At 40.2% G+C, this 20,877-nt stretch overlaps 1 protein-coding gene across 3 annotated transcripts in view; it reads right to left on the bottom strand.

The window, feature by feature from the left end:
* The window catches only part of LOC122551630 (sodium-driven chloride bicarbonate exchanger-like), a 270,998-nt gene that overhangs the window by 241,630 nt on the left and 8,491 nt on the right, over positions 1-20,877 (bottom strand). For all 3 annotated transcript variants that reach the window (XM_043693863.1, XM_043693862.1, XM_043693861.1), the window contains exon 2: positions 4,062-4,143. In XM_043693863.1, coding sequence (XP_043549798.1) covers positions 4,062-4,143 — 82 coding nt within the window. The remainder of the gene's footprint in view (positions 1-4,061; positions 4,144-20,877) is intronic.

The following is a 20,877-nucleotide window of genomic DNA, read 5'->3' as shown; positions in this document are numbered from 1 at the left end:
GATAAATGCGAGGTGCTGCATTTTGGGAAAGCAAATCTTAGCAGGACTTGTACATTTAATGGTAAGGTCCTAGGGAGTGTTGCTGAACAAAGAGACCTTGGAGTGCAGGTTCATAGCTCCTTGAAAGTGGAGTCACAGGTAGATTGGATAGTGAAGAAGGCGTTTGGTATGCTTTCCTTTATTGATCAGAGTATTGAGTACAGGAGTTGGGAGGTCATGTTGCGGCTGTACAGGACATTGGTTAGGCCACTGTTGGAATATTGCATGCAATTCTGGTCTCCCTTATGACTCTATGACTCTAAGTTAAAGTTGGTTGCTTAACACGTGCTTAAGAGAGGGGAGAGGGAAGAAACCAAAATGCTTCCAAAAAACCAGAGAGCTACATGATTGTGATTTGAACCATGTTCAGTAGGGAATGCGATGGTTCATCAGTTGGATTGGTGGATGCTGCTCCCAGAAGGAAAAAAAAACTGGAAGAATTGTGGAACAAGGTATTTTGCTCCAACTCATCTCATATACCTTAAACTGGAAGTTCAGTATAACCAGTGTGTTTCATTTCCAAAATCAGCTGACATTTTGTCAACTCTTAATGGATACTCCTCGCAAAAGACAAAGCTACCGGAGAAGTAAAACACAAAGCTTATGCAAATACAAAAGACATAATCAACCAATAGGTGGTGAGATATGGTTTTAAATTTATTGTCCAGTGCTTCTGGTGAAATCCCTTTGTACTCCCAAGACGACTAACCTCTTCTTATATTGAATATATATAATAAATTAAGGTATTTTAGCACTGACTGGTAGACCAATGATCAATGTAATCGTTCCAAGCTAATATATAGCATCCTTTCGATTGAATGCTCAGAACATAGCACCCATATTCCCTCATTTGTACTGTTAATTTAGTTTTGAGTAGACCACCAGCAAAGTGTTACAGTGTTCCACAAGTTAGTTGTTGATCTCCTGAAAACAGATTTTACAGCATAAAGTCTGGAGCTAGATTATAGATGCAGTCCTTTGGAATGCAAATTAAAAAATGAATATAAAAAGTCCAAATGTTCAAGAAAATGGCAATCAATACTACTTTGAAAGAACAGAAGAATGTAAGCACAATTTATGCTAGTATTTTAATTTGGATTCCACAAATTAATTGTTTGTGATCTGTCTTCTGATCAAATGTGTGTTTAATAAATTAGCATTAGCCTTGTAACAGCCAGACAGAGCTACATTCACAAATCTGCCAGCAGTCAATGAAAAGTGGATCTAAACACCATAAACACTAGAAGTTACTTCACCAATGCTAGGGTTTTTGAATTCAAACAAAAAGAGCAATTCAAAAGATACACAGTTACCATGGTACTGGCACTGAAAAACATCACTAACAGCAACTGAATTGTCAAATGTTTTAATGGCAAAGAACTTAATGCCCTTCACTGTGGGTAATGAGACCAAAAGAATGTATTGTCATGATGCTGTGCCAACAAACTTATAAAATACAAGGATAAATAAATATTTGCTTATATGTTATAGCATTCAAAAGGTGGATGTTAATGTTTAATGTTTCAGGTAAGAATGCTCATCATTCACAGCTTCAGAGGAATTAGGCAAATGAACATCCTGCAACATATGAGGTCATTTTATATGATGGATCAAAATTACAAAGCTATCATAAACACTTCTGCATTTCCAAATTGCCAGTCCAACAGCAGCACCGTAGAAGCATAGGAATTTGTCATCTATCATATATTACAGTGTAGAACATGTGTGTTAAAATAAATAAGATGGCAGAGGGAAAAAAGTCGTTATTTTACAAAAAGTACAAATAAACCTCAAAGAGGTGAATTCTTCCAGGCCCTTGATGGTGAGTATGGAGATGGGCAGTGGGGGTGGAGAGCAAGCAAATTCCAAGAGAAAAACGGGCATTGGCATAGTGGTTGATAAGTTCTCAGTTCTAGCTACTTTTTTCAGGTGAGGACTGGGTCCAATGCTGACAAACTGCATTTGAGGCTCAATCCTAATTAAGGTTAAGTGATTAATTATGATAACTTTCACATGGTGAATACTTATACAGGAACGTGTTAAGCTTCAGCTACAAATTTGTCGCATGGAGTGCCTGGAGCTGCAGATGGACTCACTGCTGAGTATCCATGAGGTTGACTCATGGATAGCACATTTAGTGAGCTGGTCTCACCACGAGTAAGGGTTACAGACAGAGAAGACTTGGGTAACCATCAGGAAGACGATTAAGTGTGGGCAGACAGTGCAGGAGTCCCCTGTGGACCTTCTCCTCTCAAAAGGGGTCCCGTTTTGGATACTTTGGAGGAATGCCCTCAGGGAAATACAGCAGCAGCAGCCAGATCTGTCACACCACAATTGGCACTGTTCTGCAGCAGGGAGGGTTGAAGTGGAGCCAAACAGTCGTGATAGGGGACTCCATAGTCAGGACACAGATAGGCATTTCTGTGCTGTAAGCAAGACTCCAGGATCGTGTGTTGCCTCACTGGTGCCTGGGTCAAGGGTGTCTCTGAGCCGGCAGTAGACACTCTGACATGGGAGGGTGAGATGTTGTGATCCACATTGGCACCAACAACATAGGCAGAAAGAGAGATGAGGTCTTGCAAAGGAAGTTCAGGGAACTAGGTAGGAAGTTGAAAAGCAGAACTTCTAAGGTTGTAATCTCAAGATTACTTTCTGTGCTACATGCCAGTGAGGCTAGGAATAGGAAAATAGTACAATTACATACATGACTAAACAACTGGTGTAGGAGGGAGGGCTTCAGATAACTGGAGAATTGCCAATATCCTGGCAGGAAGCCTTGCTATTGCCGCTCAGGAGGGTTTACACAGACAGATGAAGTTTAATCTGGCCAAATGTGAGGTGATGCGTCTTAGAAGACCTAATACAGGAGGGAAGTATACAGTAAATGGCAGAACCCTTAGTAGCATCAATATAAAAAGAGATCTCGATGTGTAGATCCACAGTTTCCTGAAAGTGGCAACATAAGTGGTAAGGTGGTCAAGATGACATAAAGCATGCATGCCTTCATTAGGCAGCACATAGAGTATAAAAGTTGGCGAGTCTTGTTTCTGCTACATTTATCTTTAGGCCACATTTGATATATTGTGTACAGTTCTGCATGCCACATTAGAAAGACGTGAAGGCTTTGACCAGGATACAGAAACAGCTTACAAGGATATTGTCTGGTTTAGAAGGTATTAGCTATGAGGAGAGATCGAACAGACTTGTATTGTTTTCACTTGAACGTCAAAGGATGGGGACAACCTGTTGGAAGTTTGTGATGAGAGGCATAGATAAAATGGATAATTGGAGTCTTTTTCCCAGGTAGAAATGTCAATTACTTGGGGGCATAGTTTATGGTAAAAGAGGATAAGTTTAAATAGATGTAAGAGGCAAATAGATATAAGAGGGTGTTAAGTGTCTGGAATACTTTGGCAGAGGAGGTGGTGGAGATTGATACAATAACAATGTTTAAGAGACATCTTGCCAGACACATGAATATGCAGGGATGGAGGGATACAAACTGCAGAGAGGCAAAGGTTTTTTGTTTAGAAAGGTACCATGCGTTGGCAGAGCCTTGATGTGCTGAAGAGCCTGAACTGCGCTGCACTGTTACTTAGATCTTTGTTCAAGAGTACTTCAATATCCTCTCTGAAAATTCAAAAGTTGCATAGTTTATAATGTCTGTCCAAGTTGATAGGCTAACTGTTCTATATTTAATTCCAATAATTGAGTTGGTCTATGATAAAGAGGAAAATTTACTTTTTACATATATTTACAAATAATTAGATACTCAACAATTAGCTGGAAGTAATGAAATAAGTCATAATTTTGTAACTCTGAATAGATAATGAATCTACGTGAAGCACTTTTTGAAAAGTCCATTAATCATAGTGAGATGGATCTTGGGAATAATCACATAGTGCATGAGTATCTGACAAAACATAGGATCATATTTGAGACACCACATGAAAATTACACACCAGGAGGGAAAGTTTAAATTCCCACCTGACATTTAAGGTATAATTCAATTTGTTTTTTACCTTCCAAGTCTTCTTTTTCAAAATGTGATTTCTGAATTGTGCAAGTTCCCCCTCTGTCTATTACAGCTTCTTCATCATTTCTCTGTAAAAAAAAATCTGATGCTTAATTCAAAGTTTGGAAACAATTAGAGCTTCTTTGAAACATACTATTACAGAGGTTATACATTTCATAATTATAGTTACCATCAGAAGGCTTAAAGAATGTTAATAGATCTTCATGTGATCATACTAAAATGACAAGTATGCTCATATGAACCAAGGAGGAGAAGATTCTCATAAGCATCATTCCAACTAGCAGACATTCCCCTATTGCAAAATAATTCTGTAAGAATCATAAATTTCTGGTAGATTTCCCAAATTCTCCAAATCAGTAGGGCTCTCATTCTGGTACCAATTTCATCCATGCTGTAATCACCCTCATAGTCCAACTTCCCTCCAAACAGTAACCCTATCCAATAGCCCAATTTCCCTATAAACTGCAATCACTCTTTCAATTGTGAAACTTTATTCACGACAATTCCACTTAATAATCCGAGTTCCCTTTATTTTGTAATCTCCCTAAAAACACAAATTTCATCCGTCCCACCCTTGCTCCATACTCTATTACCCACTACAACCACCACTTTTCTGCCTATGTCACTGAATCATTTCCATACCTAATCACCACTTCCCCCTTAATTCTATAAACTTCCAGTTTTTTTTTTAATAAGACCCCTGTGTATTACTTGTCAGACAACTTTAGAAAGTCCATATATCCAAAATCTATATTACCATCTCAATCAAGCTTCTGTTACCTTCTTGGTGAATATAATCAAGTTAATGACATGGATTTGTGTTTAAGATATCATTTCTAGCTCTCCCTTGTTAACTCATGCCTTCCAAGTGAAAGGTTATTTCTCCAAATAAATAAAACAATTGTTAATACTTGCATCCATTTTGGACAAGGCCAAGGCACTGATTCACGTGCCAAGATATATTTTAGTGAGGGGTCATTTTCACCTTGCCACTGGAATATTGTGCATTGGATGGGATGGATAAAAAAGCAAAATCAGATGTGGTATGTGAACAGAGAGCCAATCATACGATAAGAGAAAAATGAGAAGTAGGAGCAAAAGTAGCTCACTGTCGTCAGCTTATGTTCCACAACATATCACACTGTTCACATATACTTGAATTGTACTTTTGTCGTTCATTCATTTTGATTAAGTCTTTACTTTCAAAATAACCAAAACAGGACACAACTTGCCTAACCCTGTGGAGGTTTTCAATAAATCATTATTATTTGAAAACTTGAGCTTGAAAGTAGAGTTAAATGGCCTCTTAATTTTGTATTCTCTGAAGATGATTTTTTAAATTTAAGATCTAAAACTCATTTATTTAAGATCTAAAACTCATTTTATCAGCAATGCGTAAAAAAAAGCATACCCAAGAAATTATGTGCCTGTAGCTAAATGACGAAAGAAGCTAACTGGTGATGTAGTTGTTAAAGTGTTGATTGAGTTGAGCTTTTATGACCCAGAGTGAGGAAGCTGGAGAGGGGACAAAAGCAGGTCCAGTTCAGAAAAAGATCCACACTAAAAGATATTAAGCAGCCCAAAGTTCTGTGAGAAAAGTAAATGAGTTAGCTTGTCTCTGAGTATGGGGGAGGGACTATAATGGAGAGAATCACAGCTGGTAAATACAGAAATTGAAGACAGCACCGATACTTCACGCGGGATGAGAGTCTATAAAGAATACTGATGGGTAAATGGTTGAATCGTTCTTTTTATTGTTTATGCTTAGATCTGTATAAATTGCCTCATATATATTACATATACAGCATTACTTTTATTTTTCCATTTGTAACATGTTGAATTTAAAATTGATGCGTGATCTTGCAGGAAATGTGCATGTGAAGATGCTGAACATATAACAGGAGAGTTTTTGTGAAACATATTACACAGATTGGAAATCCAAATGTTGCAGGGAGTAGAAAATATAGCAGTGGATTTTTTGAAATCTTTAGATAAGGCTATGCTAAGATTTAGTAGATAAATTGAAGGGACAAATAAAAGAAGGATCTTATAAGAATGAGATGCTTAAAGTGATTATACAACGTTTAGAAATAAAATGAAGGAAACCTGACATTGATGTGTCATTGCTAGAATTAGCTATTAAGTAAGAAAAGAAAAATTTGAATTTGTGGGAAAATAAAGAGAAATGAGAAAAATGAATTAAAAGGGAAAGGCAAGAGAATGGAGCAGAGGAGAATGAAAACAGAGAAAATGAAAAGGGTAGAGGATTAAAAGAAACAAAGAAAAACAGAAACTATTAATAAGAAAGCCTCAATTAGCGAAGAGAAAGAAAATGGAATAAGAAGAAAAAGGAAAAGATAATGGAATGGGAAATCAGATCTTGGCCTTCAAACAAAGAGACTCTTTTGGAGGAAAGCTTAAAGAAATATGAAATAAGGAAAAGGGAATAGCTCAGAGGATGACTGTGATTCCAATGGGGGTGTTTGATTTAACTACAAACTTGCATTTAGTGCCTATTTTTACAGAAGATGGAGTTGAAAGATATTCCATCTCATTTGAAAAGATAGACGTGAGGATGGATTGGCCAAAGGATGTCTGGTTTTTAATGTTACAAAGTATCCTGATAGGTACAACTATGAATGCGTGCGTCAGTCTGACAAAATAACAATCTGCAGATTATGAAGCTGTTAAAAAAAGAATAAGGTAAAAACAATGACTGCAGATGCTGGAAACCAGATTCTGGATTAGAGTGGTGTGGTGCTGGAAAAGCACAGCAGTTCAGGCAGCATACGAGGAGCAGTAAAATCGATGTTTCGGGCAAAAGCCCTTCATCAGGAATACAGGCAGAGAGCCTGAAGGGTGGAGAGATATGTGAGAGAAGGGTGGGGGTGAGGAGAAAGTAGCATAAGAGTACAATAGGTGAGTGGGGGAGGGGATGAAGGTGATAGGTCAGGGAGGAGAGGGTGGAGTGGATAGGTGGAAAAGGAGATAGGCAGGTCGGACAAGTCCGGACAAGTCATGGGGACAGTGCTGAGCTGGAAGTTTGGAACTGGGGTGAAGTGGGGGAAGGGGAAATAAGGAAACTATTGAAGTCCACATTGATGCCCTGGGGATTGAAGTATTCCGAGGCGGAAGATGAGGCATTCTTCCTCCAGGTGTCTGGTGTTTGCCATAAGCACTGACAAAGAAATAGTCAGTGCTTATGGCCTTGTCCCTGAAGTTCATCAATTACAGTTAGGACAATCAGAAAGAAACCTAATCAGACACTTATACATTTGCAAGAAAAAAGGAAATTTTGTGGAAACAGTGGTTTCCATCACTGAAATTAGAGAGAAATTTTAAGAACCTTTGGAAATTATGACTATGCAGCAATTTCAAAATAGTACTCTGGTAACCATTAAGATCTATTTAGAAGAGCATCAATATTAAAACTCCAAGAAGCAGGACTACTGGCAGATTGTTGTAGTATCTCACACAGACCATCACATATGGGGAAATGGTTATATGGGAATCCATAGAATCCCTATAGTGTAGAAACAGATCATTTGGCCCAACAAGTCTATACTGACCCTCAGAACAGCATCCCACCCAGACCCATTCCCCTCCCTTATCACTGTAACCCTGCATTTCTCATGGCTAACCATCAAACCTTCACAACCCTGAACTCTATGTGTAATTTAGCATGGCTAAGCCACCTAATCTACACATATTTGGAGTCAACAAAGAAACTGAAGCATAGAAATATTTGCGATGGAAAAAGTTTTAGTCTTAGGAAGCATAGTGTCACTGATGTCAACAACTCAGAAAAAGGCCCTTCAACCCATTGATGCTGTGTCAATCAAAAACAATTGCCTAACTATCCAACCCCATTTTCCAGCCCATAGCCCACTGCCTTGTATGCTTTGGCATTGCAAGTGTACATTGAAATACTACTTCTTATGTTATGAGTGTGTTAGCCTCTACCACCCTTTCATGTAACAAGTTCCAGATTCCCACCACCCTCTGAGTAAAAAAAGGTTTCCTCAGTTGCCCTCTAAACCACCTTTTCCTTACCTTAAAACAATGCCCCCGATCATTGGTCCCTCCACCAAGCGGAAAGCTTTCTCCTATCTATCCTGTCTATCCCCCTCCTTTTTATACATCACAATCATGTCCCCCTTCAATCTCCTCTGCTCTGAGCAAAAAAACCCAGTGTATCCAATCTTCCTTCATAACTAAAATTCTCCAGCCTCGGCACCATCCTGGTAAATATTCTCTGCACCCAGTACACTCACATCCCTCCGATATAATGTGAACCCTAAAATGTACACAACACTCTAGCTATGGCTTAACCAATATTTTACACAATTTCAGCACATCTCCCTGCTCTTAAACTTCAATTCTCAGCTATTAAAGGCAAGTATCGCATATGTCTTTGGACTACTTTATCCAACTACAGAAGGTTCGCCAAAATAATAAAAAGGAGAAAGGCTAGATTGAGGCTATATAAAGAAAATAGTTTGTTTCCATTGTAATAAGACTGGATGTACAAAAGCTATTTGCTGTGAGTTAAATCGGGCACCAATTGCATCCTCAAAAAGAATGCTTCTAGAAAGAAATTGGGTATTAAAACTATAGCAGTGGTACTGATGGTGTGTGTTCCTTCAGAACCTCCATGAGGAGAGGGGAGACAAATGGCTCAGCTTAGTCAAGACAATTCTTCCTCAATTATTGATAAAGAGAACAAACCACTGGAAATCCTGAATCTTTTATTTTAAAGAGTGAGGAATGTCCTTATTCTTCTACTCAAGAAGATAGAAAGATAGCAAGGGTCACTGGAACAAGTTAGTTTTTGATACTCACTGATGATACAACTTGTCTTCCAATATACTATTTGGAGGTGTACATGGAGGTTATTAACTGTCCCATTAACGAGAGTTGGAATAAAGAGTGATTTTAACACTGATGTAATACAAAATATCAGCAAGGACCATCTCTAGTAAGAGACAATTTAATCACGGCACATTTACATTTAATGGCATTACAATCACTGAATTTCCCACTATGGATATCCTGTGAATTATCATTTACCAGAAACTACTGGATAAATCATACAAATACAATGGCTACAAGAGCAGATGAGAGACTAGAAATACCTCCTAATTCCCTGGAGCTTATCCACTATCTAAAGCCATAATTCAGGAGTGTGATGGAATAATCCCCACTTGCCTGGAGAGGTGCAGCTCCACCAATACTCAAAAAGCTCAATACCATCTCAGACAAAGCAGCCCATGTAACTGACTTCACATCCACAAATATCCACTCTCTCCAACACCAATGCTCAGTAGCAGATACATGCACCATCTGTAAGATGTACTGCTGAAATTCACCAAAGAACCTTAGACACTACCATGCAAACCAATGTCCACTTTATGTGGATGGACAGGAGATGCATGGGAACATCACTACCTGCAAGTTCCCTTCCAAGCCACTCACCATGCTGACCTGAAAATATTTCGCTATTCCTTCAATGTCACTGGGTCAAATTCCTGGCATTTCCTCCTTAAAAGCATTGTGGGTGAACCTAAAGCACATGGACTCAGAAGATGTTTCAAGAAGACAGCTCACAACATTCTTAAAAGCAACTAACAAGAGGCAATAAATACTGGTCCAGCCAGCAATGCCCGCATCCCACAACTGAATTTTTAAAAAGGCTTACTAAACGGAAACAACAAATCCAAAAGAAATTGTTTAAACTGGAAAATGACTTGCTGCTTCAAAAATATTAGCTTCACCACAAGTTGTGTAGCAATCCAAAAAAGTTAAAGATGCTGAGATGTTGCAGGAGCTGTATCCTGGTTTGTTTCCTAACTGTTGTGACTAGATTGCAGACCCATGGAATTAAACAGGAAAAAGAATCAATGAAAAAGAGAGATGACATTGAAGTTTAGTTTTCGGACATTACCTATAAAAACTCAAGAGTTGTCGAAACATCAGAATGCCTTTGACAGCTTGAAGTTGTATTGACACTAGTTCTACCAGCAAATCCAGCTTAAAGAACTTTTTGGACCTTAGTCTGCCATGAGCCACATTAAACCCATCAATCTTTAATCCAGAAACTTATCAATCTTCCACGTCTGAAGAGAATAAGTTTGAAAATAATGAAAACCCCAAAGTGGCTGAATTTAAGAAGTCAGAGACTTGGGGACAGTTGGGAAGTAGTAAAAATAATAAACACGCGTATTAATATTAGTTTGGGAAAAAGCTTGGTGGTGAAGTTATCTCAGGGTTTAAGATCCAAAAAGGTCACAAATGCTGAGAAGTGCCTTAAGCACCAATTATTATGATGATATCATCTGGGCTTGGTGGGAGAACAGGATCTTGAAGGAGTAAATTTACTATTTTGGTCTGCCTCATATTTTCTGTAAGAATGTCTATCACAACAAGTAACTTATACTTAGTTGCTAACATGCAACAGCCTCCATCTTGTTTGAGACAAGTGCAACTTCTCATTGGACTACCAAGTAGTTTTCCTTTATGGCATTAGATCCTTACCCTGAAAGATGATAGAGGCAGCAATTCAGAGAATCAGAGTGTAAAAGAGGCTCTTTGGTCCATCAGGTCAGCACCAACAAAAATCTTATCTAAATCGACACAGCTCTCATTTTCCAGCACTTGCCCCACAGCCTTGAATATTATGACATGTCAAGTGTTCATCCAAGTACTTGTTAAAGGTTGTGTGGTAGCCCACTTCCAATACCCTCTCAGACAGAGCATCACAGATTTCTGTCACCCTCTTGGTTGAAAAGGTTTTCCTCAAAACACCTCTAAACATCCTGCATTTCAGCATAAAAAAGTGCCCATGGTTAATAACCCTTCAACTGGGAGAGCAGCTGCTTTCTATCCACCATATGCATGCCCCTCAATCTTACACAATTCAATCAGGACTCTTCTCAACTTCCTCTGTTATGAAAAAGCAACCCAAGCTTATCCACTCTTCATCGCTAAAATGTTCCATTCCAGACAATATCCTGGTGGAACTCCTTTCCACCCTCTCCAATGTAATTGTATCCTTCTGTAGTGGACAAAACTGCAGAGTCTGCCAGCTATGGCCTAAGCAAAGTGTTGTACATATCTAATATAAACTCCCCGTTCTTATAATGTATGCCACAACTGATAAAAGCATGCATCCCTTATGTCTTCTTAACTACCCTGTTAACCTACTGCTGCCTTCAGTGATCTGTGGACAAGCACCTCAAGATCCCACTGTTCCTCCAATCTTCCTAGTGCCCTACTATTCACTGCATACTCCTATGCCTTGTTACTTCTTTCAAAGTGCATCATGTTACATTTAACAGGATTAGTCAACCTTATAATGGGCAATTATAGATCATATATGATTATCAATGGCAATGGATTGCTCAGACAATAATCCTGACTCCACAAAATTTCTCCAGTGTGGGAGACATCTGCTTTTACAGCCAAGCAGGTCCACACTGGCTTCAGTTGTGAAGATGATTATGATGGTGAACATTAATGCATCCTGTTCCTTTCCAGCTTGAGCCATTATTATTAGCAATATTTTGAAACCTGAAGAACTATTGAGCCGAACTTCAGCAATCACAATTTTTTAATTAATGGCATCTATGCATTGCTGCAAGGACAGAATTTAGCACTCATCCATAACTGCCCTGCAGAAGGAGGTGATGTTTCTGCCTTTATGAACTTCTACCGTTCTTGGGTGTAAGGACACCCACAGTGTCATAAAAACCATAGAATCCCTACTGTGTAGAAGCAAGCCATTCAGTCCATTGATTCCACACCAACCATCTGAAGAGCATCCCACACAGACTAATCTCACCCCTGTAACCATGCATTTTCCATGGCTAATCCACCTAGCCACCTTGACAGACAATTAAGCATGGCGAATCCACCTAACCTGCACACCTTTGGACAGTGGGAAGAAACCAGAGCACCCAGAGGAAACCCACACAGATATGGGGAGAACGTGCAAACTCTACACATACAGTTACCCAAGAGTGGAACTGAACCAAGGTCTCTGGTATGTGAGGCAGCAGTGCTGAGTCATTGTGCTGCCCAGTAGGTCTAAAGGAAGGAAACTGCAGACTTCTGACCCCATTTTAGATCTGATTTCTTTGATATTCATGGCTGTAGGCATCATATAATGACCTTCCTAACTGTCCTTGAAAAGTTAGGTTTACCTGCAGTGTTACATGGAAGGGAGCTCCAGGTTTTTCACCCAGTGATAATAAAGGTGATGCAGTTCCAAGCCAAGATGCCTATGTGGCTTAGGAGGCAGATCTTACAAGTGGTGGTTACCATACATTTGCGGTCCTTGTCTAGATAGTAGAGGTCACTGGTTTGGAAAGTACAGTTGAAAAAGCCTTGGTGAGTTACTGCAGTGCATCTTATAGATGGATCGCATTGCTGCCAATGTGCATCAGTGGTGAAGGGAGTGAATGTGCAAGTTGGTAAATGGGTGCCAATCAAGTGGGCTTCTTTGTGTGGATGATAGAAACCTGACTGTTTGGAAGCAGGCCGTTTGGCCCATCAAGACCCCACCGACCTCCAAAGAGTATCCCACTGCCCTACCTTATCCTTGCAACCCTGCATTTTCCAAATCTAATCCAACTAACCTACACATCCCTGGCACAATGGGCAATTTAGCATGCACATCTTGGAAGGACACCAGAGCACCCAAAGCAAACATGTAGAGAATGTGCAAAGTCCACACAGTTACCCAAGGAGGGAATCCAACCTGGGTCACTGGAGCTGTGAAGCAGCAATGCTAACCACCTCAACCACTGTGCTGCCCACACTCAAGCCTCTTGAGTGCTATTGAAGTTGCATCCATTCATTAAGTGGAGAGTATTTAATCATACTCCTGACAAGCGTCTTGTAGGTAGTGGACAGGTTTTGTGGTGTCAGGTGGTGAGGATCACTGTAGGATTATTAGCCTCTGACCTACACTTGTTGCAACAGTATTTATATGGTGAGTCCAGTTCAGTTTCTACTCAATGGATATTGATAGTGGGGGATTTAGTGAACATTAAAAATTAACTGGAGATGGTCATTCCCTGGCACTTATAGTTTTGAATGTTACTCTAGAATGTGGGTGTCACTGGCTGGGCCAGCAGTTATTATCTATCCCAAGTTCCCCTTGAGAGGGTGGTGACAAAATGCCTTCTTAAACCACTGCAGTCCATTTGGTTTAGGTCTCCCCAACATGTTCTTGGGGAGCAAGTTCCAGGATTTGTCACATGTCAGCTCAAGTCTGGTTATTGTCTAAGTAATTCTGCATTTGAACACAAACTGCTTCTGCATCTGAGGATTTGCAAATAGTGGCTATTGTGCAATCATCAGAAAACATCCCACCTCTGACCTTATGATGAAGGGGACATTGTTGATGAAGAGGCTGAAGATGGTTGGGCTTAGGACACTACTCTGAGGAACTCTTGCAGAGATGTCTTGGATCTAAGATAACTGATCTCCTACAACTGCAAGCATCTTCCTTCGTGCCAGTTATGACTCCAAAAAGTGGAGAGTTTTCTGCCAAGTGCCATTGACTCTCATTTTTCGAAGAGTCCTTGTTGCTTCACAGTGTCAAATCTAGTGTTGATGTCAAAGGCAGGGATTCTCATCTCAACTCTGGAATTTCTCTCTTTTTTTCCATGTTTGAATCAAGGCTGCAATGAGATCAGGAGTTGAGTGGCCCCAGCAAAATCCAAACTGGGCATCAATGAGCAGTTTATCGCGAAGCATGTTTTCTTTGATAGCACAGTTGATGAACCCTTTCATCACTTCGCTGATGATTGAGAGTCAACTGATGGGGTAGCAATTGGCTAGGTTGGATTTCTCCTTGGTTTGTGTGTACAGGATGTAGCTGGATATTGGAACAGCTTGGCTGGGTGAAGGGGCAAGTATCTGCAGTACTATTGGCAGAATCTTGTTGGGGGCCATTGCCTTTGCTATATCTTCCAGCTGTTTCTTTATATTATATGGACTGAATGAAATTGACTGAAGACTGGCACCTATGATGCTGAGGACTTCTGGAGGAGGCCAAAACCTATCATTAACTGTGCACATCTGGTTGAAAACTGTTGCCAATGCTTTAGCCTTATCTTTTGTACTGATATACTCAGATCCCCTTTCAATAAGGATGGACATATTTAAAAAACCACCTTCTCCAGAGAGTTGTTTAATTGTGTACCACCATTCATACATAGATGTGATGTGACTGCAGAACTTGGATTTAATCTAATAGTTAGCCCTGTCCATCACTTGCTGCTTTTGCAACTGGCATGCATGTGTATTCACTAGGTTGAGACCTCATTTTTAGGGATGCGTGGTGCTGCTCCTTGCATGCCCTCCAGGGTGATTCCTGGCTTGAATGTAATGGTAGAGTGGTGGTTGTGCCAGACAATGAGATTGTAAATTGTGTTTGAGTAAAATTCCACTACTGATGTCAGCCTACAGCACCTCAGATACCCAACCTTGAGCTGCTTGATATATTCAAAATCTATTCCAATTCATACAGTGATAGCATCACACAATATCCTCTGTGTAAAGATGGGACATTATTTCCACAAGGAGAGTGAGGTGGTTATTCCTACCAATACTGACATGGACAAAAGAATCTGCAGAGGCAGAATTGTGAGGAGAGGTGAAGTATGGACTTCCTCTTAGGAGTTCCTTTATTTTAGCGAGTTTTGAGAAGATTTGTAGCTCAGGTTGAGGTTCTGGATGTAGGTTTGCTCACTGAGCTAGGAGGCTCATTCCAGACGTTTCGTCACCCTACTAGGTAACATCTTCAGTGGGTCTCAGCGAAGCAGTATACATGATTCCTGTTTTCTATTTAAATGTCTTTTTATTTAAACATATAAATAGAAAGCAGGAACCATGTACACTGCTTTGCCTGAGGCCACTGAAGACGCTACCTAGTAGGGTGACAAAATGTCTAGAAATGAACCTCCTAGCTCAGCAAGCAAACCAACATCCAGTTCCTTTATCACCTGCTGCACACCCAGTCTAGCAGCAATGTCAGTTAGGACTTGACCAACCCAATTAGTAGTCATCCTGGTAAGGCACTCTTGGTGACGAACAGTAGAGTGCATTCCACATCCTTGCAAACTTCAGGGATTCCTCCAAGTACTGTTCAAAATGAAAAAGGACTGATTCATTATCCGAGAGATGGGCATACATGGTAATAAGAGGTTTTCCTGTCCATGTTTGACCTGATGCCATGAAACGTCAGCCTCCCTTAACCACTGTGTCACCACCTTAGTTGGATTTGTCCTACTGGTGGTCCAGGACATATCCTTGTAATGAGATGGTCGCATCTGAGACATTGTTCACAAGTTATGATTCCATGAGTATGACTGTGTCAGGCTGTTGCTTAACTAGTCTGAGACACAGCTCTTCCACTTTTGGCAGTGGCCCCCAGATGTTGGTGAGTTGGAATTTGCAGGATCAACTGTACCCTTGATGCTGCTGTTGTTTCCAATACCCAGGTCAATGCCAGGTGGTCTGAATGGTTTCATTCCTGCTTTAGGCTTTTTAGCAGCATGATCCATCTGAGTAGCTCGCTAGGCCATTTCAGAGAGCAGGTAAGAGTCAACCACATTGTGGGGCTGGAGTCACACAAAGACTAGACCAGATCAGGACAGCAACTTCCCTTCCCTAATGAATAATAATTATTTGTCCCTAAATAGTTTTAGTTAATTGCTAACTTAAAGAAAAAACTAGACTTTAGATCGAAAAAAAAAAGACTCTTACATTCACCAACTCCCAGTACAAAGCCAATCAGCACTCTCCTCTGAATCAGAATAAATGTTGGTTTTCCCTGAAATCGGTATTGTGCATTTTCTCAATGAGTGCGACAAAATCTATCTTATTTCAGCAATGCTCAATTTATTATTAATTAAAGACTTCAGGGACTTTAACAGTACAGTCTAAAATCACGAACAACAATCATTAAATTTCTGTATTATCTGGTTGTGTATAGGCTACAGAAATTCTTCCAGTTTCAGATCTGTAATTGCAGTAGACACTGACTGCTTTGCAGTTTTCACTACTGTCAAATCCGAGTTATGATTCTTACAACCAAGCATCACACAGCAATAAACGCTGGAGATGCAGGTCTTCCATTCACATACCAACGTATGATACATGTGACAAATAAAACAAACAGGTTACAATTGATTCAACTGAACCATAAAACATTGATAGGGTGCAGCTATGTCAGCAGTATTAAGTTTTAATGAGATGACGGCAGGCAACAGTGAATAATCAAGCAGCAGTGAAAGACCAGCTTACAAACCTTCATCAAGGAGCTGATCTACAATAAGACAATGGACAGGCCTTTTGTAGAAAATAATATTGCAGGATGTTGGAATGATCACTCACTTACCTGCTTATTTGCAGCATTATTCAACACATTCATCTCCACTTAAGAGGCATGAGAAAATTTATATTATGACAATCAAATGCACAAAAGGAAAACAAAGACAAATTATTTCATAGTAATTTCTTTAATGAGAGAATACCTTCAAAGGTTAGGTGCTGAATAGTAAAACTGCATTCTTCAACTCTTGCTTATAATTAATATAAATTTAGTTGGAGATTTTATAATAGTCTAGAAAATCTGTAAAGCAGAATTCTGGCAGTTATGAACTGAAGATGTACAGATCTGCTGTACATATTATTCATTGATGCTGTGTACTACGTTGTTCTCACCATTAGAGCTCTACTGATGACATAAGCAAAGAACATAGTGTTGGGGAAGTGACCTCCAGATCTTGAAGACATTTGGATGGCAGTCTCCTCAGGCCAAGAACATAGAATACAGAAGCTGATCAGGTAACATACTTCCAAGTTCTTCCTCCCTTCAGAAAAACAATATTTTTTTTCTCATGACCTCCTTAAAGGTTAAAGATTTTAAAAGGTTTTTAAATACCAGCTTCCCCACAACCTTTCAGGCTTCAGGTCCCAGTCTTGGCAAAAAAAACAGGGGTGGGGGCTGTTTCTACTGCTTGCAGTCAGTTCCACTTACACTGATACTAGGTTGGGTCTCAACGAAAACTGAGATAGAAGAAGCTTCCAATCTAGTCATCAGTGGCATTGGTCATGATAGCAGCAACTGACATTATTTATACTCTCTGTTGCTCAAGTCAAGGCACTGGTAGGGGCTGATGGAGTCCTTCGCACAGACCACACAGGAAATTCTGCACTCAGGCCAGGATCCAGTGTATCTATTGAATTTGGGGATCAAGTTCACTGGAACAGCAATTCCAGGGTGAGTATTAGGCACAAAGTGACCCTTAATGCTGCATTTTAAAGAAAATTACATCACTTAAGACTGAACAAGGTCTTGCATATACTGCATAATATTTTCCAAGTAATATTCTGTCATATTTATATAACTGAAAACATAATTCAAACTCATTAGCACTTTTGCAAGCCTGCTGAATTCAGGATTAATAACCCCTTCACTGAATGAAGCAGTATATCAAGCTGAAGCAGTTTGGTTAAAGCAGTCATTGTGGAGGTCAACAGCTAAAATTCTAATTTTATTTTGATCATCCTCATCTGAAATGTCCATCAAATAGATTAACTTCACATAATCCGTGGTCTTTATCAGCCAATGATTTTACAGTGCTAGTTTGGATTGGTTGCTGGAAGTGCATTTGCTGCAAATCATGCTTTACATGTTGTAACAGCAGGATCTGTTCTGTCAGAAAACATTCCCTGCCTGAACCTAAACAAACACAAAAAAAAATCCATTCATAGAAAGCATTCCAATCTGGTCACAACAACTCAACTGTAAATTAACTTTACACGGTCCAGATGTGATGCAATTCAATTCCTTTCTTTAATATTTAGACTTTTTAAAGTGATAATGTTTGAAAAGATACTGGCATTTATAACTGTAATTAGATATACTGTACAGACTTCACAAACCCTAAGAGATATGGCAGGTCTGCAATCAACAAAGCATTATGCCTTTGATCTTTCCCAATGAATTACACAGAATCAAAACGAGAGATCTCCATGAGTTGGTTTCCAACACTGTGAGGTGCATCTGTGCTGCTTTCCCTCCCAACCTCCACTAATGACCCCACATAACCCACATTCCTGAAGAAGGGCTTATGCCCGAAACGTCGATTCTCCTGTTCCCTGGATGCTGTCTGACCTGCTGCGCTGTTCCAGCAACACATTTTCAGCTCTGATCTCCAGCATCTGCAGACCTCACTTTCTCCACATAACTGAGACTCAATTTACGAAGCCTAAGGACAGCTGGCAGAGGACTGTATCTCTTTGTCTAGAGGCCTCTTTAAATATATTAGAAAACTCTGGAAATTTAAGATATAATTCCAACAAAATATCTAAACTTTAATAGCCATCCTGTCTTCAATTCCTGGGGTCAGGAAATCTGGTAGGTGAATGAAAACTAAAAGGCTTGTGAGCTAGGAAAAATTGGAGAATTCACTTCAAACACAACAACCTACACAGAGCCAACAAGTGTGGTTAGATCTTCAACAGAATTCCAATTGTGGATGCAACGTATTCAACCACTGTTCTCTGGGAAGTGGATGTCAGCCGTCCAACAGAGGATAGAGAGTTTGTTAGGGTTAATGACTGGGGAGTGCAGGAATTAGATGTTCATCCAAGTCAGATGAATTGGATTGGGAATTTCAAGGCCAAACTATAAGATACTTATCCTCTTATATAAAGCAAAAGCATTCCAGAGCAAAGTGGGCTTTTCAAATTAATCATGGAAAGGTACACATCTGATCTTTGTGGATCATTTAAAAAAAACTTTCCAACCAGAAATCCTTCAAAGCAGCCTCTAAAATTGTATGGGGAATTCAAGCCGCCAAAATTAAACATCTGTGTGGGTGTGAAACCCAACCTCCCGTAAAGTGCTCCCAGTTTTAACTGGCAGCATGTAGCTGGGCAAACAATTACTACAAAGTGTTCCATTCTTATTTTCCAAGGCTCAGCTGATAAACTCTTTTGCATGCCTTCTTAATATCTTTGCATACATTTGAAATCAAGTTGTTCAGACACATTATACACATCTCTGAAACAGGTGGGACTTGAACCCAAGCCTTCTGATCCACTAACCTCCATATATATTTGTTCTGCTACTTCCAGGATCTGTGAATATGAACACGGTTCCTTATTATTTTGAATGTTACCTTGCCTGGCTTAGCTCCCTAAATGCAGTATCACATCACTTCTCTAGACAGAATATTTGTCAATTTTCTACCCTCCTGGTAGTTTATTAATATGCAGTGTGTGGCAGTGTTGATGACAGACAATCTGAAATTATGACTGCTTCTCTCTCCACATATGCTGCCTGACATGAGTATTTCAACCATTTTGTGCTATTATTTCAGATTTCCAGCATACACAATATTTTGCTTTCATTGAAGTTAGTTTAAAGCCTTCATGACAGGTCCAGCAAACCTCTTCATGATCATATTGCTTATAACCTGTTGAAATATAACCTGCCTGGATCATACCAGCCCCAACTCCCTCAGATTCCATCCTCATGACACAGGAATCTAAAGCCTTCTCTCCTGCATCATTTCTCCAAGCACACATTCATTTGCACTATCTTCCTATTTCTGTATTCACTAGCCCACGACACCAAAAGTAATCTGAAGATTACTGCCTTTAATATCCTGGACTTCAATTTTGTTCCTAGGTCTATGAAATCTGCCTGCTCGACCTCGGCACTCGCTAAATGCACGACCTCGCCGCTCTCTAACTGCACACCCTCAGCCCTCTCTGCCTGCACGACCTCGGCCCTCTCTGCCTGCACGACCACGGCCCTCTCTGCCTGCACGACCACGGCCCTCTCTAACTGCACGACTTCAGCCCTCTCTGACTGCACGACCTCAGCCCTGTCTGACTGCACGACCTCAGCCCTGTCTGACTGCACGACCTCAGCCCTCTCTGCCTGCACGACCTCGGCCCCCTCTGCCTGCACAACCTCGGCCCTCTCTGCCTGCACGACCTCGGCCCTCTCTGCTGCACGACCTCGGCCCTCTCTAACTGCACGACCTCAGCCCTCTCTGCCTGCATGACCTCGGCCCTGTCTGCCTGCAGGACCACGGCCCTCTCTGCCTGCAGGACCACATATACAGTTTTTCTGGCAGGAGCTAACTACTTTGAATTCTTGGAGTTAAGCAATTGATTGATTGTAAACATAATACTTGCTACGCATGGCTTGGATTCATTTATATACTAATTTATAAATTGTTGAAATATAAGAAATATTATCTCTGTTACCATGTAATAAATTTATGAAAACACTTAGAATTACATTTAATCTTAAATGATCTTTCATTCAAACTTAAGGCTGTTATTTCATTTCTAATAGAGTCATAGAGATGTACAGCATGGAAACAGACCCTTCGGTCCAACCCGACTAGATCTCCCAACCCAATCTAGTCTCACCTGACAGCGCCCAGCCCATATCCCTCCAAACCTTTCCTATTCATATACCCATCCAAATGCCTCTTAAATGCTGCAATTGAACCAGCCTCCACAACTTCTTCTGGCAGCTCATTCCATTCACATACCACACTCTGTGTGAAAAAGTTGCCCCTTAGGTCTCTTCTATATCTTTCCCCTCTCACCCTAAACCTATGCCCTCTAGTTCTGGACTCCCCAACCCCAGGGAAAAGACTTTGTCTATTTATTCTATCCATGCCCCTCATAATTTTGTAAACCTCTATAAGGTCACCCCTCAGCCTCCAGGGAAAACAGCAAAACAGCCCCAGCCTGTTCAG

This window comes from Chiloscyllium plagiosum, chromosome 7, assembly GCF_004010195.1.
Source record: "Chiloscyllium plagiosum isolate BGI_BamShark_2017 chromosome 7, ASM401019v2, whole genome shotgun sequence".
Lineage (NCBI taxonomy): Eukaryota > Metazoa > Chordata > Chondrichthyes > Orectolobiformes > Hemiscylliidae > Chiloscyllium > Chiloscyllium plagiosum.
This window is presented reverse-complemented; position numbering and strand designations above follow the sequence as displayed.